At 40.8% G+C, this 26818-nt stretch overlaps 1 protein-coding gene across 2 annotated transcripts in view; it reads right to left on the minus strand.

The window, feature by feature from the left end:
• Nucleotides 1-11503: 11503 nt before the first annotated feature.
• Nucleotides 11504-26818, minus strand: part of Cdc14a (cell division cycle 14A) — a 155416-nt gene continuing 140101 nt past the window's right edge. For both annotated transcript variants that reach the window (XM_074050900.1, XM_074050898.1), the window contains exon 16: nucleotides 11504-13726. In XM_074050900.1, the coding sequence (XP_073907001.1) occupies nucleotides 13697-13726 (30 nt within the window). In that variant the 3' untranslated portion in view covers nucleotides 11504-13696. The remainder of the gene's footprint in view (nucleotides 13727-26818) is intronic.

Genomic DNA, 26818 nt, shown 5'->3' on the forward strand with positions numbered 1-26818 from the left:
TTGGCAATTTCCAGAATAGTGTTGGCGCAGAAAGGACACCTCATCAATATTTGTGGAAAAATGACTTAATCCTGCTTAAGACCCTTCAGTGAGCCCATGTTTCCCTCAGGAAGACAGAAGCATCATGGTTGCTAGGGTTCTTAAGGATACCCCCACCATGTTTTAAAACCAAGCATTGTTTTAAATATTTTTCATCTGTTGTTTCATTTGGTCCTCATCACTGGCCTACATGGTAGCCAGTCACCACCCCTAAATTTGCAGGCCAGGGCAGAAGTCCAGATAGAAACTCGTAAGTCAAACAATAGAACTATTAAATAAAAGGTGTCCTGTCCTTCTAACTTGAAAAATATACTTTCACAGTAATTGGGAAGCCAGACACAAATTTAGAATTCTCAGACTCAAAGGATTTTCCATGCAACTAGAATGTGACAACTTGGAGGCCTTGTCTCTGGCCCAGCGTCCACCCCGATCTCTCCCCCGGCTCACTCTGCCGTCACATGTCAGAGAGGCCACATGGTTAATGTACACTCCAGCTTGCCCACCTAAGTGCATCCACGCCCTGTCCCCTGTCCCACAGCCACCCATTGCAATGTGTCACACTGAAGGTGACACCTGGAAGGCACCATCAGAAGGAAAAAGCCAAGGAATAAGACACTGGTATGGCCACTGGGTGGAGATTTTGGGGTCCTGGTACTAGACATGTCTAGAAAGGGAATGACCTAGAGGAGTGGCTCAAGTGGTATTTTCCTAGCAAGCACAGGGAACTGAGTTCAAAGCCCAGTACTGCCAAAAAAAGAGGGGAGGGTTATGAACTCTAGTTGACCTTGTCCCCAAAATCCATTTAATTAGAAAATAGTCACAAAGCAATTAGATATCTTGCCCAAGGTCACGCAGCTAAGAGGTGACAGAAGTGAGATCCAAATGTATTATTCAGCTCCAGTCTCTCCTACTGCACTGCCCTGCCTCCTTTGGTAAAATTTAATTTACCATGGCATGGTTACCATAGATTAAATCACTGTACCAAAGAAACCTAAAACCACAGTGGATCAGGAAAATAATTATTTCCTCCCACAGGGTTAATGAGCCATCCGAGTGGAAGGTGTGTCTACCCCACCAGATAACCTAGAAACCCGCTGTTTCTCTCTCACTGCTCCAGCTTCCCCAGGGCTGTGGGATTCGGTGTGGACCCTGATCGAGCTGAATCACATCACTTAGAAACTTGTTAGTTCCATGACTCAGACCCAGTGAATGAGGGTTTGTGGGCATGGGACCAGTGGCCTGCATTTTCACAAGCCCTGTGAGGGACTGATGCACACAAAGATTCTCCTCCTCTACTGGGCTGAAGTTGTTACACCACAACACGTCCACGTCCCAGCCCCAGAGATGGAGAGAGAAGACAGGAAGCAGTTGGCCTCCTTTTTTTTAAGGATGTGACCTAAAAAAATTCATATTTCACTTCTGCACACAACCCAATGGCAAAAATCTTTGGTCACATGACTGCCCCTTGCTGCAAAAGCAGCTAGGGAATAGAATCACAGACCCTTCCAAAACTCAGGAAGGAGGGTAAAGGACAGACTCAATGCTGAAGTGACAGGTACCATTTGTAGGTTTATGGCCCAGAGGTCAAGGCTATTTTGCTGTTTGAACTTTATAAACACACTGTCTATAGCCTGGCCAACTTTTCAACAGCTCAAGAGCTTACTATTTGAAAATAAAAATCACTGCCTCCAAAATACAAAAGGACAACTTTAAAGTTAATACGCTCTTGGTTGTATTCCAACTCATTATTGTTTATAAATTACACTAGTGTGGAATTGGTGGGCGTGCTCATGGGTTTGCTATAATGCTTGGTAGAGTCTCAGGTCTACAGAAGTTTACATCAGCTCTGCATCCATCCCTGCCCCATGCTCTCCTCACCCCACCCCACCGTCCTTGGCCTCTGCTCCAGCCATACATGCAACTTGCAGTTTCTGGGTGTGCCTATCCCTCCCCTCTCCCATTTGGGCTTCTCAATGTTTGTTGAGTGCATTCCAGGCCCTTGGCTACCTCTCTGTCTGTCCACAATCTGCCCCCACTTTTGCCATGCTAAGTCCTCTTCATCTTCCAGTTCTGGGCAGTGCACCCCCAAAGAGCCTGAGTTTATCGTTGCTTCCTGGATTTGGGATTCCCTCTCCAGATGGCCAGCCAGTTGTTAATGAGAGTGCCCAAAATATATAAACACGTGCTGACTGGGCAACTTTACACAGGTGGGATCAGGATTCCAATCCCAGTTGTCTTCCTAGAGAGAGAAACTGGTACTGGAGTGATGCAGCAGAGACATGCTTTGATTTTTCTAAAATACTTTAAGGCTTCATGTAACCACATCCTCATGGTTCATGCAGAATTTTTGCTGAAACCAACACTCTTTGGAGACTCCCGTGCCAACTCCTGACAGGAGCTAATGTGGGTTTTCCCGGTACTCAATATCATGACCTGTCAAAACATGATATAGCAACTGTCTCGTTTATTTGGGAAAGCAAAGGGAAAAATTGCTCATTTCCTGTTGCCTTCCCTCTCTGCTGTTGGCCAAGGCACAGAGTGAGCTTGCTAAGCACAACATGAAGACCGGCCAAAGACTCGTTCCAAATCCCAGCTGTATTTCCTCAACCCTGGTCTCTCAGATAGCAAGCCACTGAGAGGGGCTTGTTTAGACTGTAGATTTTTCTAGGCAATGAACTCTTCGTGGTGTTTGTTTAGTCAGATTTGGGAGGAACTCAACTGCCTGGGAGCATTCACCATCACAAGAAAGCCCAGTGGTAGAACTTCCAGAAGTCACGAATTTGTGGAATCACCAAGCTGGAAATGACCTGTTGGTGACCATCTGAAATCTTTCACCTGGGACACATAAAACCTTGCGATGGTGGTTCTCTACTTTTCTCCTGCCCTGTCAGACTTCACAGGTTTGGTATTTTTACCTTTGCAACAGCAACTCAGTACATTAGTGGTGGTGGGGGACTGAGCCACAGCGCAGTGCAGCTCATTTTGCCTCCTCCCCCAGAATATTTGGCAATTTCTGGGAACCTTTCTTTGGTTTTCAAACATTGGATGAGATGATGTCAGAAATGCCAGTGAACAGCTCAACATGTACAGGACGGGTCCCCCACAATAAAGGATTATCCAGCCCAAAGTGTCACTCACCAGTGCCAAGATTAAGAAACCTTGCCACATGGGTTAAGAGGTCAGGGTCAAATCCAAGGTCTGTTTGTGGGTTGTCATGTGACCTTGAGCAAGTTACTTGACCTTGGCCAACCTCAGTTTTGTTACTCGGAAAGTGGAGTTGTCACCTACCTCTGAGGACTCTTGTAATAATTACGTTTGTGCCATCAGCTTGACAAAGGGGCCACACACTTTAGCCCCTGGTGATTCCCAACACCGAGCAGAGTGTGAAGGACAAAGGGACCTGCAGACTCCAATAAGCCCAGTCTCCCCACCCCACAGTCATTGCCCTTGGACGTTCTCATGAGCATTTTACTTTGATTTATTTATCTCAGTGGTACTGGGGTTTGACTTTAGGGCGTCACACTTGCTAGGCAGAAGCTCTACCACTTGAGCCACACTCCCATCTCTTTTAACTCATTTTTCTGAGAGTCTTGTGGGCCAGCATCTAGCCATGATCGTCCTACCTCTGCTTCTGCTTTGCAGGGACAACAGGAATTACCATCATGCCTGGCTTATTGAGATGGGGGTCTCACTAACTTTTTGCCTACTATGGCCTCGAACCATGACCCTCTCAATCTTTGTCTCCCCAGTGTCTGGAATTATAGGCTCAGATAAGCATTTTAAGGGAATGACGACCCTTCCTAAATTTGTGTGCAAAAACTGTGTATTTGTGCATTTTTCAGAAGAAAAGATTAAATAATCGTATTGGCTTCTTGGGGGAGTTTGTATCTCAGCAAGGTTAAGAACCACTGATGTTACCTCTAAATGTTTATATCCATCCAAAATTCATACACTGAAACCCTAGCCCACAAAGCGATGGTGTTAGGAGATGGGTCTGGGGGAGATGACCTAAGCATGAGGACAGAGCCCTTGTGAGTGGATTAGTGCCTGTGAAAGTGACCAAGAGAGCTAGTCTGCCATTTTGCTGTGTGAGGACACAGGAAGAAGCCATTATTTGTGGACCAAGAAGCAGCCCTCACCAGACACTGAACCTCCCAGGGCTTTAATCTGAGACTTCTCAGCCTCCAGAGCCGTGAGGACTAAATTTCTGTCACCTACAAACACCCTAGTTTATGGTATTTTGCCTGAGATCACTAAAACATCACGTAGTATCATTTTATTGGAAAGAAGATGGCAGCCCAGAGACAGTGTGTGATTTACCTAAAGTCACACAGTGTCCCACAGTCTGAGACAGGTGGTTGTTCTATGAGTTTAGAACTCTCTGCATTGGTCTTTTTCTGAGTGACCTGAACTGTGACCTTCAAGTCACCTCTACCAGAACTACTTGGATCTGGCTCGGCTCTGTGGCCAAGGCCTGGAATTTGCTTTTTGCCCCCTTCCTGTTACACAGGAAGCAGATACTCCTTCTCACAGCCACTTGAGAGTCACGGAAGGGAGGACGTGTGGACTCTTCTGTCAGTGTCTGAGTGTTGATTTGTAAAGTAGCCAAGGCATTTCTTTTCTGAGCTGCATCTTCAGCTTTTCCAGGAAAGCCAATTTGAGCTAAAATTGCTCTGCTTGGTCTCTGTCCAGAAGACAGTAAGGGATTTAATATAGTTTATTTTTTTAATCTGCCTTGTTCATAAAGATAGGAACCAGGTAGAAGGGGTAGGTGTTTTCAGTCATTAAGGAATCATTTCAGGTAATTTATGTGAAATCAAATTAGTTTGAAAGACCTGTGCAGTGTGTGAGTGTGTGTGACTGTGGATATATCTGTGTGTATGTATGACTGCGGGTGTTTGTATGTGTGTGTGACTTTGTGACACTGTGAATCTGTGTGTATGACTGTGAGTGTGCATATGTGTGTGTGTATCTGTGTGTATGAAACTGGGTGTCTGTATGTCTGTGTGTGACTGTGGATGAGTGTGTGTGTGTGTGTGTATAATCATGGATGTGTGTGTATGACTATGGTTATCTGTACGTCTGTGTGTGTGTGAGAGACTTTGTGTGTGTGACTGTGGTTCTGTGTGTATGGCTGTGTCTGTATGTGTGTGTGTGTAATATCTGTGTGTATGAGACTGTGTATATGTGTGTCTGTGTATGGCTGTGTTGGTATGACTGTGTGTGTGACTGTATATGTGTGTGTGTATCTGTGTGTATGACTGGGTCTGTGTATGTTTGTGTGTGTATGTCTATGTGACTGTGTGTGACTGGATCTATGTGTATGACTGTGAGTGTATGTCTGTGTGTGTGTGTATGCCTGTGTGAGACTGTATGTGAGTGTGGCTGTGGGTATGTGTGTGCATGTGTGTGTATGACTGGATGTGTATGACTCTATGTGTGCATGAGTCTGTGTGTGCATGTGTGTCAGACTCTGCATGACTCTGTGTGTGTGTGACTGTATGACTGTGCATGTGTGTGTGTGTGTGTGTGTGTGTGTGTGTGTGTTCTCTTATGTAACACTGTGAGGAAATGACACACTTGGCCATAATTATCATGAGAATTCTAGTTAAGCATGATTGACAGGATCACAGATATCACAGGGATTATCTAAGGAATTGTGTGATTCCAAAGTCTAAATGACATTGACTAGAAAACACCGAACAACCATTTTTACCTCAACACAATCACGGTGGTTAAAAAACTTCATTACTTCTGAGTCTTGTCAGAAATAATGGTGCCTGCTGTCTGCTCTCGGTTTCCAGAAGTCACTTCTCCTCAGTGTAGCCTTCATTTTATAATCTCAAAAACCTTGTCTGGGTGCAGGCACAGCCTTCTGAGCCACAAAAACAACTGTTGAAGGCTGTGTCACCAAGTTTAGGAGTTGGGGACATCACCCCATTTCTGAAGCTCACTATACTCCTTTTAGATGTCCCTCAAACCAAAGCCTTCTGTGCTGGCTGCCTGTTGGGGTGTGCAATGAGGACTCTCCATGCCAAGCTCCCTGTAGGTGCTGCCTACTCTCTCCCTCCCAGTACCACCCCCAGGGCAGGGGAGGTCAGTGTCCACGGACCCATCTTGAGTGAGAGCTGTCCGAAGCTTCTGCATCACGCTGTGGATCTGCACTGAGGAACCTGTCTTGCAGTTTGCTACAGGTGTACAAAACACTAGTCTGCCCAGCAAACACCTCTGTCCATATACTTTTGTGGAACTAAAACCCCTATTATCTTTTACTCAGCTTCTCTATTCTTTTTGTGAGCCCAGCCCCACCACCCTGCTGCGGCCACACTTTATGGGTCCAGAGGTGAGCACAGGTCATTTCTCAGGGGTGTTGACTTGGGGCTGAGGGTCAGGCTAGTGTTTCTCTGGGTGTCTGAAACTTATATTGCAAATATAACCACTGTCAATAGCCAGGTTTTCTACTACAGGAGAAGACAAAGCGTTCTTGCGGGGATGGAGCGCCTGGATTTAACCATACCTGAGGTTCAGACACTTACTCTTAGGCCTCAATTTGACATCACTTACACCATTTTAAACTCTGCTTGACACTAAAGTTGTTTGGCTCCAGTAGAAACATTCTGTTTCCTAGCACCTGTACACAAGATCCAGTTCATTGACTACCCACAGCAACAGACAACAGACATGACACAATGAAAAAACTCCCCCCACCTTTGCCAGGTCCTACCTCTTCTATAAATCCCCTAGTCTGTAAGCAGCAGTGGGCCCGAGCATCTGCTGGAGATGCCCTCCACAGGTTTCTTCTCCTGAGTAAACCTCTGCTGACACTGAGCCATCTCCTCATCTATCTCTGTGCTTTTCAGTTACCATTTACCATTTCTTGGGTTCCACAGCACTGTTGTTGCCTAAAGTTGGGTTTCTCTCAAAATCATAAAACCCCAATATTGAAAAATAAAAATCCTCACAGCTTCACCTCTGTTGCAACCATTACTTTGGCTTAAAATTTCCCACTGTTCTTTTTAATATTTTTAACGTACAAATTTAAAATTGTATTAACATATATTTTTTACTTATTAAATAACAGGAAGGTAGCACAGATATTGTGAGCAAAATTTCTGAACTAGTCTACCCTTTTTTATTTTCAATTTGCAGCATTGGAGATGAGACCAAGGCCTTGTGCAAGCTGGGCAAGTTCTGTACCACTGAGACACATCCCCAGCTGTGGTTCATCCCTTCAAGATTTGCTGAGTTTCCCCTACACTAGTGTGGCCTGAAAGCAATTGGAACAATGGATACATTGGCTTGTAGCAAGTTTATTATGGCCAGTAGAGTAGTTCAGAAGGGGAAGTTGAGGGCTGGGGCATGGCTCAAGTGGTAGAGTGCCTGCCAAGCAAGCTTGAAGCCGAGTTCAAGGCCCACTCCCATCAAAAGTGACGATAATGATGACAGAAGGGGAAGTTGTACCACTCCAAATTTATCTACTTAAAAACCAGAGCTCTGACCCACCTGGAACACTGGAGTCCCAAAAGGATGAAGTTCCTGTCTCTTAGACCACAACTCTTCCTCAACATCGTGTAAAATTCCACACTAATTTAAATACAGAATTGGTTGACCCTGATACAGGATTATAGAGGTGTCAGAATAGCTGTCCTTAGCTTGTCTGCTTACCACTTGTCGTTGGCTGGTGTCTGAGAACCCAACACCAAGTGTACAGCTCTTCCACTGACACAAAACTACCTCCAAATAATTATCACTGTACCTGAAATGAGGCCACCCAACTGCTGTCCTCCCGGGAGTGTAGAGTGTTGGTTCATGTGAGGCAGGGGTGACTTCACAGCCAGTCCCAACAAAAACCTTAGATGATGGGTCTGTAAGACTGGCAACCAAGGCTTCACACATGTTGTCACAGATTTTTGCAGGAGGACAGCAAGTCCTGTGTGACTGCCAGTACAGGACAGGTAGAAGATTGCACCTGGTTTCCTCCCGACTTCCACCTGGGTGCCTCTTCCCTACCCTGATTTTTCTTTGTATTTTTTCATGTACTAAATCTTATCTGTGTGCATTGCTTTATGCTGAGTCCTGTATTCCCAGAGTCACAAAAACTGGGAGGGGTCTTAGGGACCCCAACCCAGGGCTTTCCTGTTTCTCTAAGACCCTGACTTAGTAATTGACTTTTATCTTTCCTGCAGGCCAGATGGTTGAACTTTTCCTCTTTCGGTTTACCTAAGAATTAGCAATCCTTAACGACCTGTCACTTAAACAGAAATCCTTAATTAAGGATAATTTTCCCAACAGACTTGACTTTTAAATAGATCAAGCTCTTCTGAATTGTTTGTCAGCTTAGTCAATTTTCAAGGTTACCCTCTGCAGTCCTACTTCTTGTCATAAGGTACTGTCCTGCACCTGGTGTCTGGTGCAGTATCGAAGAAAGAGAACTTCCAGGCTAGGGCTCTGTGGTAATGTGGCACAAGACTGTCTCAGCCCCCACGTTCTGTCACCAGTGTCTCTCCTAACAGGTCACAGCTGTTTCCTCAATATTGCTGTTTGATGTCTGTCCTGGCCATGTATCCTTGGTCACTGAAGGTGTGTGGCCTAAATGGTACAGAAAGCTACTAGCTACAGCAGAAGTAGCAGGAAAAGTCTAAGACTGGCTGCCATTCTTGTGAAACTGCCTGGTGCGAAGAGCAGTAAAGGGACAAAGAAGTATTATACATTTCTTCAAATCAGGAAAAGCTAGGCCTATCAACCCTGCTGGGACACACAGCAGATGCCATGTTACGACACCAAGCTGCTTGAGAAGTAACTGATTTCCACAATCAATGAAAACTGACTGGAACGTGCCTCTTCAGAGTGGTATCTCTCTTAAAATGTGTGGAATAGCACTAAAAGTCTCTTTGCCCTCAAGAAAGCTAGATTTTAGAATGCGGTTCCCAACACTCATTCTTTCATTCATTCATTTTTTTTTTTTTAACAAAGACAAGGATGAATGCCTCCTTTAACTTCAAGTCTTTGGGTCCTCTGTCTCTTCCAAGTTTTATTTAACTTCCCAATACTCAAAGGGAAATGTTACAGTTGCATTAGCTGTAGTAAATCTCCATTAACTACAGTAAAGGCAGGCCAGGTATGAGATGAGAGAGAGAGAGAGGTGATAGATAAGATGGAACAAGATGGATAGATGGATGGATGGATGGATGGATGGATGATAGATGGTAGAGAAAGAGATCCATCTGTTTGAAAAGATTTGGCCATTGTGTGAAAAAGACACAGTAACCAAATTCTTATGATCAACTGTCCTTATACCATTCTGATCTCTGGTTTCAATTTGTCTTTTGAACTTTGTATTCCATGTACATGGCATAATAATTTGAGACAATCCCTTAAATTTTTTATTGTAAGTAATAATAAATTATAGACAAATACAAATTCCAGTGAGACATCCTGGGTGAGACTAAAGGTGTGTATTTGGTGTAAATTTGCCTAACCTAAGAAGAAAGGACAGATGTGACATGAAAGGCATCAGTAGCCTCAAAACTCGGTGTCCATAACCCAACTTGCTCCTCTGTGGTACACCTGCTGTTTTTGGAAGCCACCTCAGATCCTTTTGGAAGAGAATCATAATACAAATAAAGAAAGTACATTTTTGGGTCATTTCCTTCAATCTGAACTTTTAATGTAAACATTTGCACCTGCAGTCATGCCTTGGTTGGTGAAGATTTTGTAGTAATTTCTGAAGTTACCATGTGCTCTCTTTTTCACTTAGAATCCAATTTGTCAACAATGCTTGATTCCACCCCAAGGAGAGCTAGCAAGTGGTGATGTGATTCCCTCAGTTTCAGTGGGAAACGGTGAAATGCAGGTTAAAACAAGGCACAGGAGTGAAAATGCCAGCTTATTTGTTTGTCTATTTAAAACTGATCCCTTGCCAAATGTATTTTGCATTAAAAGTCATTTAAAATATAAGTTTCTACTTGGCACTTACCAAAAAAGTTTAAAATTCTGTAGAAAAGCTATTTTTCTCCTTGATATAATTATCATAATTCAACCCATAGAGGAGGAACTGGGTGGGAATATATTAACATTTCAATTCAGCTCAAAATAACTTAATACAATTATTTTCTACTTTCCTTTATGTGTCATGGCTGCCACCCCTGTGCAACCTTTGTGTAAATAAAGGAGTTTGATTTTATGCTTTAAATTATATTCTATTGTAATCAGAATGACCCTTTATTAATCTTCTGAAAACACACACAGTGACCAAATGCTTGCTTTGCTGAGTGTCACAGAGGACCTCAAGCCTCTTACAGCATCGTTAATTCTGCTTTAGACATGATTTTAAGACCACAGGCTTGAATGTGACAGTGGGTTCCTCTGTCACAGTGTTCTACTTACACACCAGCAATTGACTTATCGAGAAACTTGTAATATACTAATGCCTTAGCATGTCACCAAAGAAAGTCTGTAAATGAGAACAATTTGGAAATCCATTTGTGTAGCTTATGGTTGGAAAATTCATGTTCCTGCTGCATTTGAATCATAGGTATTTTATATAATATGTGCATGTATACATATATATGTGTTCATGTATAGATAAGTAACTTAATACAATTCCAGATGCATTTTAAGATTTATAAATTATTTTGCATCTAAAGACAACAAAACCATACAAACTCAATGAATAATAGGTGAGAAATTTGTCAAAAATAACTAATTGGTTTCTTTTAGCTTTCTTTTTCACAATAATTCAATCTCTCAAAAAAAAGCTTTTTCTGCTCCTTTAAGCAGGTTCATAGATTCATAAGAAGTCTCCTTACTTCATACATGGTCCCAGGAGAACCTCAGGGCTCCAATGGTGTCGTGCAGTGTTATGAAGACAGCTAAGTGCAGATTCCCAACTCCAGGGGGAAAAAAAAAAACACCTCCCCACCCACAACCTTTCCTTTGCATTCTGAAAAAGGAATAACAAATACCCACAAGTCAGAAACATCCCAACTCAGAGAGATCCAACTTAACATAAAATATCTCCGATAAATAATGAAGCTTGTTTCTCCAGAGCTGACACTCAGGGCATAGATCCAACAGATGTGAAGTTGTTTCATCTGACTTATTTCTATAATTTCTCCTTTAAGAAAAATGGCCATTCTTCCTCAAAAGGAACAAATGACCAGTGTGTCACAAATGACCTAGCAAGAGCCACCACACTGGTCATGATCAGTATTTTATTAACCAAAAGGAAAATTAAAAAGAGAAAAAGGGAGGATGAGCCTAATATTATTTGATTTTTGTGAAACTCAAAATACAGGTTCCTTTGAGCTCACAGTCACGTGTTTCAGCCTGAAGAATCAATAGAAGAAAAACTAAGAATCCAGAATGATGGTCACAATGAACCCAAGTACATCAATTCGGGCAAAATTATAAAGCAAATTCTGTCCACCAAAAACTCAAACTCCAAATTACACATGTCCAGGAATAAATTGCATAAAACTTTTATTTATTAGCAGTGTATTCTTACACTTTAAAATAGAACAAAATAATCTCTTGGAAGATAAACTATTCATAACAAAATACATGTCAAACAATTTTTATTATCGAATATAATTACTTTCCTATATTATATACTCCCCCTTCTTGGTGTGTCTATGTACACACATGTGTATAAATAATTTTAAGACATACACATGTAGATACATATGACTTATATTCACACATATTATGGAAAATTTACAGTAGCCAACTTTACAATCATTTTAATAGCTGCACACAAATTAGTGTTCACAGAACTAAAAATGTCAACACGGTGCTCTTTCCCCTGACATTTTGACACAAATGTCACCTGAATCGCTTTTCCAATGACAATGTGAAAAAAATACTATCATCTTCCTAAACTAACCAAAACTTGTTTTGTACAGTAATTCATAATAAAATATTTCACTTCTTTCAGAGTTAGAAAAGATAGGCAATTTCATCCCACTTACTTGAACTTCAGATTTCTAAACCATATCATTCATTTTTCCATTGGTCAAGTGCAATTATTTGTACTGCAGTTACTGAAAGTGATGTTAATAAACCTGAGTCAAACATTCACCAAATGCCTTTTGCAAAGTGTAAGTCAGGAACAAGCACGGAGAACCACCTCTTAGTAAATACATTGCAAATAACTGAATGGTTGGACAGAGCTCCTCATGAGGCTCTGTTTAACAAGCATTTGCAGTGTCCGAGTTGCCTGGAAGAGAATGGGGATGTGACTCTCCATCCCTCACGGAGATGAAGCTGACAGGCTTCTGGAGCCCTGGACATAAGATCACACATACATGAAAAGGCTGAGTACCCATGGCAGGGTCCTTTCATTTGCACGCTAGGTTCCAGATCTACCAGCGTGTGCATCAGGGAGCTGAATTCTGTTCAGAAACGCCTCCTTTACTACAGAGAACTGTCAGCAGCATCTTTTCCAGTTTTTCCTTCATTGATTTAAAAGTGGTGTCTGACCACCTGTGATTACAAGGCAACCTCCACCTCGTACCCAAAGCAGAATATTCTAATTGACTTCATAACTTTACAACTGTTTTTTGTTATTAAACTCACTGTTGTACATTTAGTGACAGAGCTCTGACACTAAATGGATTTTAAAATATGTATCCCTCCTCTGCAAATGTTCAAGAGAAAAATATAAGCAGAATAAATGGTTTAAGGCATTCATTAAAAAAAAAAGAAGAAGAAGAAAGGAAAAAGCACTCTTGTGATAGGTGGGAAGAGATAAAAGCGTTTGGAATGGTCACTCACTTCTTAGAGAAAAATCAGGAGAAATATCCAGTGAATTCTGAAGTACAGGTGGATGCTACGTTTTCTTCTTCTTAAGCCTTTCAGGATGCAAAGCTAATTTAAACGGCTCAGGAACAAAAACAAAAGGGAAGGTTTTGTCCTAGGTAAGCCCTGTCAAACAATTCTACTCTTGGTAGAGATAAACTTGAATGAGCTCTTTAAATTTCACCTACTTCTCCAAAGAACGTCTGGACCTGATACTGAACTCATGCTGGTTGCAAAAAAATTCACTTTCTAAAAGCTTTCTCCCTTATTATTATTTTCTTGATGGTACTGAGGTTTGAACTCAGGGCCTCAGCACTTGCTAGGCAGGTGCTCTGTCACTTGAGCCACTCCTCCAGCCCCCTTACTTTTTCTTAATAAGGAGGTATTATTTATTCATTGTAGACAAAACCATACTAATACTAAACAAGTTTAAAATACAAATTTTTGGTAGCAAACGGCAGGAAAATCTCAATCAAAATATAGCCTAGTTTTTACATAATTTTATATATTTATAAATGTATCAAAATAGTCTTTTAAAGCTCACAATACATACATAATGTAATACTGTACATAGAAATGTAATAACAAATGTATTACTGAAATACATTAAAAATAACCTTTCGAAATACCAAGTTCAACATTAAAACTGTCTTAAATAAAAGTGTGGAAATCTCCAGAAAGAGTTTCAGTGCATTTAGAGTAGTCATTCACCAGTTTTCTGGCTTCAAGTCTCCTGAAGTGTTATCTTAGTGCTTAGGGTAAGAAGACAGGGGTATCCTTCAGGCAAGCAGGTCCTTTCGTCCACGTGGCCCGTCCAGACGGCTAAGAATGGAACCGCTTTCCCCAGAGTGGCCAGGCATTAGTAATGAACATATTCAGACTGGAGGGACTGTGTGGGGAGAGACACAGGCTGAGGTTAAATTCCATTGCTTGTAAATCTGCCAGCAAATCATGCAGCTTCCTCCTTCAACACAAGGCAGCCAAGGTCTATTATATAAAAGATGTGTGAAGTTAAGGAAAAAAGCAAAAGGGAAGAGAAACAAAGCGTTTGCTCAGAAAAACCGAGATATTCAGTTATGTAAAGTGAGTGCAAGACAAGTTTATATTTTAAAAGGTTTACTAACTTAATATAGTATCATTTAAAAGGATGAGAAACAAACTTTCTTGAGAAGGTTAATTGAATTAACAGTGATTAAAATTAGGTATTAATTGAAGTGAGAAGGTAGTCTAAACTTGATTCTTAAACTTTTATGTAATAATATAGACCTTTACTGAGCGATATTAAATAATACATGTAACTAACTGCAGACTGGCAGAATAAACTTTGAGAAGATATAAGCTTTTTGTTTCACACGTATCAATGGCTTGTTGCTGCTTGAATGCAGTAGAATTAGATACGTTCCTTACGAATGCTTGAATTTAATGAAATCTTTCCATCAAGGGGGCAGAAATACTAAAAGCTTTGAAGTCTGATCTTGACACCTAGAGGCAGGCAGACGAGTCTCCCAGGTATAAGGAACAGCAGGCAGCGTTCCCATTAGCTACTACCATATAAAAGGAACATGAATAAGATGGGTGATCAGAACACACAGACTCATAAACCACGAAAATAAAGACCTACAAAACGTTTGCCAAGCAGCTACTTTTGAGCAGCAAATAGTGCTTAGGAAGAAGGAATATAAATCAGCTCTAAAAGTTTTCGCACAGTTCTTCTAACCAAATGCTTTAGAACAGCAAATATTGCTTGATTTTCTAATAATTGCCTTCTCACCCAAAATTATTCTTCAAATTGAGCTGCAGCGTTTCTTAACAGTCTTATCAATTCTGAGACCTGTCTATTTTGGTGATATTACAGAAACGTGTCCATTTTCCAAAGAATTTATAAAAGGGCCCAAACTACTTTTCTTTAGCTTCAACGTTCCAGTGAATTTTTTCCACCCCATCACCAGCAATTTCCTAAGTACCTGTTAACACAGTGAGCCAACGAGTCATGGTCCCTAACCTCAAAGGGCAAAAGACCTAATCGTCATAACCCCACACAGTGAAAAGACAGAGGTGTCAGCAGGAAATATAATGTACACAGTGTAAAATTAATATTGTGCACAAGCACAGAACTAGGAGAGGGGCACAGGAGAAGGGACGGTTCTGCAGGCTGTAAGTCTCAAATTAAATATCAAGAGCTGTTAGGAGGAAGGAAAAGAAAGGGTTTGGCAAAGTTCAGAGACAGAGAGAGAGAGAGAACCAAAACTTAAGGCACTGTGACGTAAATACACCTGAGCCCACAGAGAGAACAAAGAAGCCAGGATCCTGGGAGAGTCCAGTTAAACCAGTCAAGCACCTTGACACTCATATTCTTTTAGCTTGCAGGATGCCATACTAGAAATTACAGTTAAAATCGACCTATCGCTTTCCTGGCTGCTCTTTTCCAGTTTCTCCTGAAGTCCAGCAAGCAGTCAGAGGCAGAGCCGGGTATGTCCCCTCCCTCTAAGATGCCACACAGACAAGTTGCAGATTAGCCAGGGCTTTCTTGGGAATATTTAACTTTTGCTTTTGTCCCAATTAGGAAAGTTGTCTGTATTATCACTAACAGAAGTTAGAAAACTCCTCAAATGGCTTATAAATGCAGAACAAAGTTGTGTTTGCAAGTGACTCAGAGCCCTAGGGCTTCAGCAATTCCCAGTAAATGAGGGTAGAGCAAAAGGGCAGTAGATGGGTGACCTTTGTTAAAACTTTCTTCTAGGGTACTTACATGTACATCTGTATAGAGGTAAATGTGTGTTTATATTTATTTGTTTAATGAATCACGGGTACTCAATGATCTAGAAAACAAAAGCAGTCTAGAATGCCTTAAGGTCTCTAGCACGCATATGAAGTATATCATAAGCCTCCAAGTCAAAGCCTTTAATTTTACATAGCAGAGTTCACAGACCCTGTTGGGTTTTAATCCAACCTCAAATATAGTTCACCCTCTGCTGCCTCCTTCTCACACATCCAGTTTGCTCTCTTCTGTTGCTGAAATGGTACTGCGACAAATGAAGACATGGTTTGACCAAAGTGTGGATCTTCTGTCATACTGGTTCATTCATTCAGCAAAGAATTATACATATGAGGCACCGGGGTTGGAGGAATAAAATGCAATACTAGATCTCTCAAGCAAAATTTGTGCCATGATTTCTTTGTGATGTAAAGAAAGTTAAAAGAAAAGGGTTTAGCAAATCATTCTGTATTGTGCAGCAACTTCCTTTTATTCTCAACCGAAAAATCCTAATGAGAATGGCCTCAGGGAAGAAGAGAACTGTTGAGTCGATCTATTCACTTAAAGAAATTGGAACTAACACTTCATGGCCTTTTCACTAGCGGGCAGCAGTGCAGGGTGACAGGAACATTTGGCTTTCAAGACCCATTCACCTACACGCTGGGCTGGTGTGGAGGCACTGAGGGTCAGTGCACTCAGCCACAACTGAGGAAAACCAGCATAGAAGACAGGTGGACAGACAAGACTCTTAGTTCCTGGTTTGGCCTGGTACCCACCACAGCACTACTTCCTGCCTCTCGTGCAGTCATAGCTAGGATATGAGGGCCATGTATCATAAAACTACAGGTTGGGCATCTCTACTCCAAAAGTCCAAAATGCTCCAAGATCCAAAACTTATTGAGTGCTGACATGATTCCACAAGTAGAAAATTCCACTCCTTACTTCATATGACAGGTCACAGTCAATATGTGGACACACTAAAAATATTGCATAAAATTACCTTCAGGCTATGTGTAAAAGCGTATATGAAACATAAGTGGGGATTACTTAGATCCCATCCCCAATAGATGTCATTATGTACATGCAAATATTCCAAAATCCAAAACAATCATGGTCCTAGCATTTTGTATAAGGAGTACTCAACTCATACTAATATCTGAGAAAAGACAATAACCAGTGATTAGATTAGCATTTTAACTTTATAGTAAAAAATACAAATATACATTGTATATTAAAAACAATATCATCATTATGGTTGATTTTATTAAAATAGATTAAAAGCAAAACTATCTGGAGTTCTTGATAAATTATATATATTACTTGCCAGGTCAACTCTTCTGAGATATTGAGTGTTTTCTATATGGCAGACACAGAACTACACATGTATTCATTCACTCATTAAATACTCCCTATAACCCATTTCATAGATAAGAAAATTGAGGCACAAAGCAGTGAAGTAACTTGCCCAAGATGACACAACTAGGAAATGGTGGAGCTAGAATTTGAATCCCTCAAGTGTGGCTCTAAATTGCAAACCCTTGGCCCCATAGTCTACTGCCTCAAGACCACTTCTAGTGTTTGTCCTCTAATCACTATACATTCTATCCCACATTCTGCCTCACGCTGACACAAAGGTAAGACATAATCCTGAAAGAACAAAAAATATTAAAATACAAAAAGAAGTAACATTTATTACATTAAAAGAGATAATACTTTTAAAAATTATTTTCATCAGGACTGAGTCAAAAAGAATTTTCAGGAATATTCTAAATGAAAAAGAAATTTTCTTTGTAAGAACAACCATGCTGAAGTATTCTGGTTAATTAAAGTTTTAATTCTGCTTAGTCAATGTCTTTTGTTGTTACCATAATGAATTAATACTAGTGTATCAAACTACAAAAAATGGCAATGACAATGGAGAAGGTCAAATAATAAATAAATATTAGTTTATGTTGGTACTTGTTTACAAAACCAAGAGATTCACATTTTTCAAATAAAATACTCAACTTATTTGGTCAGTAAATTCCATACGGTTGTAATGAGTTAAGTCTGGACCAAGTTCATCAAAGATATATGGTATTAATATGATATAAATGCCATAGACATAATAACCCAGAAATAGCCAACCTTTAAAAATAAAGATACAACTGACTTACACTTGCAGCCTCAAAAATTTTTCTGTCAAAATATAAGCTTCCATCAAGAAGTCTCGTTCCCTCAAGGCAGTAAGATTTGACATAAAACAAAGTGCCAGGTAAGGAGATCAAGACAATTTGTTCTATTCTAGAAATCTGCTACTAATCTGTTTTGGCAGATGTAGGTATTAACGTTAAAATTTTAGCTATTCTGGAGGTGTTTCTTTTTTAAACAGCCCAGTTACCTAATCATGGTAGAAAAATGTCTAATGAGAGACATAAATATGTAGCAGTGGTTAATAAATGAAACTGCAAGATGGCTCTCAAAAGCAGCAAGCTGTAAAGGATAAAGAAAAGATTGATTTATCAGCCTTTATCAAATGAATGAAGCAACATCTTAATGTTTAAATGATTTGGAGCAAAGGACCCAATGACCTGGAAAGTTAGCTCAAAATCCTGTTTCAACATCTCCATGGACTATTGCCATGTTGACTTTTTCTTTGCTATACTTCTGCACTTTCCCAAGTTCCTTAAGGAAAAAAAAAAAAATAGTCTACTAGTTACCCATGGTTTGAATTCTAACTACAGAGAAAAAACCACCTAAACAAAAATGATTTGTTTTAATATGATAGATAATTAAAGAGAAAAATACATGTCTGTTAATATGGGATTTTATACACAGCTTCAGTGTATAAAGTTTTAATGAGCAAACACTACACTGGGGAAAACAGCTGTCTCTATGCTCCTGTGTCTTTTCATGAGCCTTTAGTTTCTGTACTGCTTAAGAATTAACATGCAATGAATATAAAGAGGATTGCTTGACGGGGGCCTCTTGGGAGGGGTAAAAGGAGAGGAATGGAGGGCTGAAGAGATGGCGTATACTACATGTACGAACGCACCAACCACTGTTTGAAAAGGGAGGCAGAATGGGGGCAGTGGGAATACAATGGGTGGGGGGAGCGAATCTGCTCAAAGTGCACTGTGCACAATGCATGGAATTAATGCGATCCCCTTGTATTATTAATTCACGCTAATTCAAAAATACATTTAAAAATTAACATGCAAAATGTGTGCATTGATACGTAGTCTACAAATGTGACTTTCTTGACACTTAAAGTACTTGCTTCTTCTGATATAATACAAAATTCTTCCGTAACACTAGATGGAACATAGGGCATCGTGCTAACATAAAAAGGCCAATCATGTTTGTGATTAAATCAGTTTTGAAATGGGTGTATACATTTTTCTGTAGTGCTCTCTATGCATTTCAGGTACCCCAAGATGTACCAAGTCAATCTGGGTTAATTGAAACACTATGTAAAATATTCCTTCACCTTCCTACATGGTCTCTAATAGATTCTTTTTTTCTGGGGGAATTTAATATATGCTTTTCAACAATCACAAAGAGCTCAATTGTTAGATGACAGATTGTTGACACCCAGTTGACTCAGCCAACCATTTCATGAGTGTTTTCAGTTCATCTGAACACCAAAATTATACTGATGCAAGCTTGGTTTAAATTTATTTTCTCTTATTTTAGTAAAGCCAAATTTCTAGAAAAAAATTGACAACTTCCAGATTACTGTGCATTAAAACTAAAACTAAAAACTTGGTTTGCTTTTGTTAGTGCTTCACATGCTAGCAGTGATATATGACTCCAAAAGATATTCATAAACAAAGACCCTAAGGTAACCCTTAGCTCAGTAAATGCTTCTTAGGCACTTATTACACCATGGCACCTCGGGAAACAAGGATGCTTCTGAGAAGCCTAAAAGCCAGCAGAGGAGAGAGAATCTGAACAACTGACTATAAAATAGAGCAACAAGTGTGTGAACAAAATCCCATGAAAGTCAAGAAGCAAAGGCATTCTACCCAGATGGCTCATGGTGCTTCACAAAAAGACAACGACTGAGCCAGACAAGGAATAGAAAACCCATGAAAGGAGGAAAGACAGAACGAGCCACATGTGCCGAGGTTCAGGCTCAACCAGGATATGGCACTTGCACAATGTCAATCGATGCTAGAAAGGAGGCAGGCAGGGAGGCACATGACGTGACAGGGAAGAACCCTGAATGGCAAGCCAAGAGATCCAGACTGGACCCCTGGACACAGTGACACCACTCAACAATATAAAATATGAGAGTGACTTAGAGATTTAACACTGACAGCATAGGAGAGGCGAAAGGCAAGAGACACGGGACAGGTAGAAAATAGGAGTTCATGAAGACCTCAATTAGCATAGCTGAACTAAGGGGAAGTTCTGAAAAGCAGACTTTTCAGAGGGAGAACTGGTAAGACTTAGTAATGGATGTGGCAGAGGAAAAGGTGAAGAAAGTGTTAAAGATTATTCCAAATTTCTGTATTGAATGATTAGGAGAATAAAAATTAATTTGTTGGGCCAGAAAACTGAAAATGAGCAGGCAACTGAAGGAATATGTGTTCTCTCTATCCCAGAACATGCCAGGAGGAAGGTGGGAGTGTAGATTCAATGCTCAGGAGATTAGCCAGAGAGAGAGAGGAGGGCCAGGGTCAATGTCTTGGAGAAAGTCACTAAAGGATAGACAGAGGAAGACAAACAGTACAGGTAGATGGAAGTACCACTGGAAAATGGTAGTGTTTCTCTGATGTAAGCGTGAGGTACCAAATAAGGAAATTACTTCTGAAAAATTCTATGTTCTCAGCAGGTCTCAAGATGAGGTGGACAGGCTCTGGAGGTTGGGAGGAGTTAGACTGATGAAGAATGTTTGAAAGCTTTAGAACAGTCAGTGGGGGTTAGGGAGAAGGAAGACAAAAAGGAACAAGTAAACTAATTAAAAGCACTAAAGGGCCAAGAAAATCAGGAACGCTTTTGAAATGGAGCCAATCTCCAAACTCATGGGATTTTCTCCAACACTGCTTAGAAGAGAGAAATGACGAACAGATACAAGAGATATGTGAATTGATCTAATTTTGGAGGCTGATAATAAAGTGACTATGGTGGCCAAGTGGAACTGAGCATGTTGGGAAAGGGAAGCAGAAATGACTTAACAGGCTAAAAGAGGAAAGAAGCAAACTGAAAAAAGGCTGGGGAAATAGTCATAAAGGTCTGAGTTTGAAAGAAGACATGCAGAGGTCAAGGTATCAGCAGCGATGCTCAGAGCAATCTGTTAAATGGATTTCCAAGTAATAAAAAGACCATTTGCATAAAGCACCATTTGGTACAAATGCCTGGCACACTGGAGGTGTTTAATCAGTGGTGTTGGTGATGACAATGACGAGAAGATTACCAGTTGTCCACAATGTTCACAGTGGCCCAGCAGCTAAAACCTATCAGCAAAAGTCTTCAAGGAAGGAAGGGGTGATCAGATGACAGTGATGAGGAGAAAGACTCTCTTATCATTGGTTGATGTGTTCAGAAGGGAGGAGGGCATTGGACAAGGCATCCAACAAAAACTCAGAACTTAGCCTGGGCCTCTTAACTGTAGGGATTGGGGAGCTACCAGAGAGTAAGAAATTTGGGAGAAGGAAGAATCAGCTTGGAAAGGGATCATCATATTTTGGTCACTTGCAAACGAAGGCTTCTTGATTTTCTCCTTTGGTTTACAGTTTTTTCGTAACAGAAGGCTGAGGCTCTCATGGCACTCCCCCTAAGACAGGAAAACATCTGCTTCTATGAATAAAACAGTCCCTGCCTCCACCTATACCTATCAACCCTTGAGCAGTTTAGACAGTCACTGTGAAGGACATTTGTCTCCTTAACCAAAGTCTCTGTGAGGGGCAAATGCAAACACCTGGCGAGTAGCATGTAGTATCTGTGCCTGCTTACACAAGCATGCACACCACGTGATGCCTGTCTGTATTTGAGAAGCAGTTGCAATGAAAGTACGTGTGCACAGACACACAGAGTAAATTTCACATTTCTATAAGAAATAAATGACCTGCTTAATATCACTAAAATTGAAGCTATGGACTAAATAAACCCACAATAAAGATGTGAGCATAACTCCAAAACTAGATGCTGTGAGATACCAAAATATGAGATCATGTTTTCTAACTTCAAGTTCACCTTCCAGTTCAGTAAGGACCCAAGGCCTACAATCCTGAGACAGGTGAGCCACAACCCAAGAGAGGGGTGATGGAGGCCAGGTGACTGATAAGGACCAGATGACTTCAGAAACCATCATGGTTGCCATAGTCAGGCATGGCCCAGGAAAGCTTCACAGAGGAAGATGGACCAGGTTGGGAAGCCAGCATATAAGGAAATGGCAGGAGAGGAGGAGCGGGAGGAGGAGGACATGTTCAAAGGCAGAGAAACCTGCCTGGCAGTAGCAGAAGGCCCATGCTCACTAGGAGAGGGAAATGAGCTTAAGAAGCTGGTTGCGCAACATGGCTTGCAATACATAAGTGCATGGAAACGACACTAGGAATCTCTGTAGAGCTATCTTTATCTCAAACTAGCAAAAACACTGTCTTTCTTATTAAAAAAGAAAAAGAAAGAAAGAAGCTGGTTGGGAAGTTTCAAAAAGGCCTGACGTGGCAAGCTGAATCCCTACTTCCTGTCAAAATAGGACTGAAAATTATGCTCCAAACTACCTTCTCTATGCATAAATTGAACATTTTTGAAATGAGGAAGAAGAAAAAGCCACAGCAGGACTCAAAAGCAAAATCAACATCTTCATGACCTAGAAACAAACTGAGACACAGTGGCAGGCCACTGACTGCAGAGCTGGAAACTGGCAGAGGTGGCCAGGTGTCCCATTCTTTTGGATGCAAGTCAAAATCCCGTGGCCCGAAATCAAGACTGGGGTCAGGTTCTCCCAGCTGGAGAAGGAGGCTGACAGAAGCCACAACGGCTGCGCTTGGGGCAGGGCTTATGTTGAGCTGTAGAACTGCCTGAGAAGCAAGCCCAGACCCTGCTCCCCAAGAGACAGGAGCCTAGATCATTAGGATCTGTGTTTACACTGAAAGGCCTAAAGGATCAGGTAGAGCCCACAAGAAATGATAAATGGTTAGAGTGATAAAGATGCTAGTTACTCTGATTTTACCATTATATATCAAAGCATCATACTATGTATAATTACTATGTCAATCAAAAATAAAACTCAAAAAAAAAAAAAGGAAGTCAATAGATGAGGGGGAAACCTAACAGGAGAGAAACAAATGAAAACTTCCCATTCAGTGTGACCTTAACTAAAATTCCCTAACACACAAGGAAAGTGGACACCAAGAGAAATGACAAAGCCAGCAACCAGGAGACAAACTCTGCCAGGCTGAAATGCAAATAATAAAGCAATATCAAAATGACTTATGGCCCGAGATCTTCAAGGGGAAAAGCTGGAAAATGCCATAAAAAGAAGAAGAAATCACAAAATGAAAATGGACAGGTCCAAATTAGAACAGATGGTTATCACAAAGAATGAATTAGAAATGCCAGGAAAGAAAAATTTAGCCAGTGAAAGCAAAAGGTCAACAGGCTAGGCATTCACTCCAGAATACACATGTTAAAGTCTGTTAGTGATTGGAAAGCAGTAGGAGGTTTCAATCAGAATACAGTCAGAGCTCAGAGATTACAAACTATGTAATATCGAGTGTAGATTGAAAAGTTCCAACATAAGTTTCGGGAGTATTATAGAAGGAGAAGGTAGGGGGAGAGACAGAAAAGAAATATCCAAACAGATAATGGCTGAGAATTTTCCATAACAGAAAAAGCTATCAGCCCTAGAACTAAAAACACATACTGAAGCCAAACAGCAGAAATTACAATGAATCCGTATTTAGTATGTTATGGTGAAACTACAGAATTTCAAAGAAAAAGAAAAATCTTATAATAATTGCTTTTATTCTACAACCCCACAAGATTTTTAAACAAAGGCTAACATTAAGAGGCTGGTATTTTTTAAGTAGTTTTTGGCAGTAATGCTAACCTAGAGACAGAGGGGTCAGCCGGTCCATGAAGCCTGGAGATGCCTGGAAGAACCTTTGGTCTGGTGGGAGACAATGACTGTTCATTGTCACCTTACCTTGCTCCATCCAACAACACTGATCTTGTTAGATATTTTATATTATTATATCAGATACAATATTTTTGTTGGATAAGTTTTTACAGATATATTAAAAGCACTTACTTTCTTATACTCCTAGCCAAAAAAAAAGCATGACCAGAATAAGACCTAGCAATATTAATGATATTACATAAAAGATATAAAAATAAGTTGAGTAGTAAAGGCAAATAATTACTTCAATGCATATGAGAATATAAACCTTCACTGCCCATTTCTGACCAACCTTGCCTCTTAAAGCAAGTTTTGTGTTTGAAAAGTCCTTTCAAATGGACAGACAAAAATAGCTGATGGGCTTAATACAGAAAATTAACTTAAACCACTGCTTCACACTGGAAACTTAAATCACAGGTAGGTATATCCACAAACACTGTACCTACATAAATAGCTAATATGCAAATTTAGAGGTATGATTTGAATACTGCTGACCTCAAAGCAATCTGATGCTTCATTTGTCACGTAAAACACAAAAGAGTAGCAACTGTGAACAAATGCCAAACGTGAGCTCATACTGAGATCGAGCTCATGCTCGAGTTTGTCCCTCAGCTGACAAACCGCGCCAAATCCAACGAGGAGGACAGATGAGAAGTAATCACAACTCAAACAGATAACACAAGGCTAGAAAGCTAGTGCTACTCCTCACTGGTCAATACACTATTTGATCTTCAACAATGAAACACATCAATTCACAAAGACTGAAGTAAATAATTTATTTAATTAAGCAGTGCTTATTCACAAAGATTCAAGGAATAAAAATGAATAAATGTCATATTTAAAATGAGGACATGGGCTGGGGGCATGGCTCAAGTGGTGGAGTGCCTGCCTAGCAAGCATGAGGCCCTCAGTTCAAGCTCCAGCACCACTAAAGTGAGAACAGGGTGACAGTTTTTAACACACAATAGGCAGGAGGAACAGCAGCTAGCTTAAGTCAGGGAGCACTATTACATACTACTGGAAAGTAGCAACAATTCATTGGGAACAGACGTTCGAGCAATCAGGAAATAGTTCAGCACTGTCACCACTAACATTACTCCAAAGTGACAATGAAGTGTGCCTTCGTGCACTTATCAGCCACTAAGTAGATTCTCATCAAATTAGTTATTTCACAAAGCTGTGAATCCCACATTCCTTTATCTTATTCCAAGTCCTCCTTTAAGTACCAACAATTTCTGAAAATATATTTATCTGGATCCTGCCTGATCTTAGAACCTGGAAGGACTTAACCTACTTACTGGGTACCAGGACTATTCTTCCACAGATCAAATCTGAGATGGAGAACTCATCTACAGTCTTCACCACCCCAGGGCAGCCCTAACAAGCTGAGTATAAGGATGGTCACAGACTGGAGGTGTGGCTCAAGTGGTAGAGCACCTACCTAGTGTGCACAAGGCCCTGAGTTCAAACTCCAGCACTACCAAAAGTTTTTAAAAATAAGAATGACCACTACACCATGGGGACAAAGTTGCATGTAGCCACATTCAACTGTGGTACAAGAATGCTAAGTAAAGTAGGAAGTACATAATCTTTAATTTCAATTTTCCTTCCAACCTTAAGTCAAACAAGTGTTTTAATTTTTATCCCTTTCTGTGTCTAGTAATATGACAAAAACCATGAAATATAAACGAATTTCATGAAATATCAGCACAAGGCAAGTTTAAAATTTGGAGGCCATCTGGCACAGACACACAATACATGGACGCAACGACAACACGTACGTCAACAAAATCAAAGTAGTTCACCACGTGAAAATCCATGTTCACCACGGATAGGACCCAAAGTTAGAAAGGAAAACACTGTGTGGCTCAATTTATTGAGAAGAGCTTCGCAGAGCAGAGAGGGGACATAGATGTCTCTAAAGATGAGAAACGAGTGATGAGAGCAGGGGTTCCAACAGAGGCCTCCCAAGGCCAAGAGCAGGTGGGAACACAGTGCGGGAGGAGGACAAGGGGAGACAATGGTCAAGACGAGCAGGCTAAACACCGGTGCATGTCTACAACAGGGGCCCAGTGCCAGCACCCAAAGCTCTTTGGATGGTCGCTCTAGCACTGGGCTATCACTGGTTGTGTCTGAGCAGCAGCGTGAGACCTGAAGTTAGTATTAACTGGCAGGGCCTTAAAGCAAGGGCCAGCAAACTACAGCCCATGACACAAACTCAACCCGCCACCTGAGCTTGTTAATAGAACTTCGGTTTTGTTTCTTTGTGGCACTGGGGATTGAACCCAGGACCTCATGCATGCTAGGCAAACACTCTACCATTGAGCTACATCCCAGCCTGTGAATAAAATTTGATTGCACGTAGCCACCCCATTTACTTAAGTATGAAGTTGAATAGTTAAGACACAAAGTCAAAAATATTTACCACCTGGCCCTTTACAGAAAAGTGTGCCAATGCCAAAGTAGGAATTAAAGGTGGAAAGAGACTGAGCTAGGAAGATTCTTCAAAAGTTGCAACACAGTGAAGGGAGTGAGGGAGCAGCAGAACAGAGAAGAACGAGAATGTTCTGAGAAACAAGAATGCCTTCGTGGATATAACCTATAGCCTTCACTGTGAGGATGCTCCAGGAAACACTGGAAGGCTAACATATTAGTAGAATAACTAAGCTTAATACAGCCTACTATAATTTTATCTGAAGGTCCTGGGGTTTGAACTCAGAGCCTTGCATTTGCTAAGCAGGTCCTCTACCACTGGAGGCACTCCCTCAACCCTCTCTGCTTTAGTTATTTTTGGAATAAGGTCTTGTGTTTATGCCTGAGCAGCCCTAGACCATCTTCCTCCTATTTGGGCTTCCCCACATAGCTGGGATGACAGGTGCACACCACCACGCCCAGCTTTTATTGATTGAGATGAGGTCTCATGAACTTTTCACCCAGGCTGGCCTTGAACGAGGATCCTTCCAGTCTCCACCTTGCAAGGAGCAAGAATTACAGGCATTAGTCACTGCACTTGGCCTATAATATTTTAAGTCATAAAAATAATTTTTACTAGGTGATAGCCAAAGCAGCTTCCAGAAGAACCATATCATAGGATAAAAAGGTCACAATAAAACTATTAG

Source organism: Castor canadensis, chromosome 12 (assembly GCF_047511655.1).
Source record: "Castor canadensis chromosome 12, mCasCan1.hap1v2, whole genome shotgun sequence".
Classification (NCBI taxonomy): Eukaryota; Metazoa; Chordata; class Mammalia; order Rodentia; family Castoridae; genus Castor; species Castor canadensis.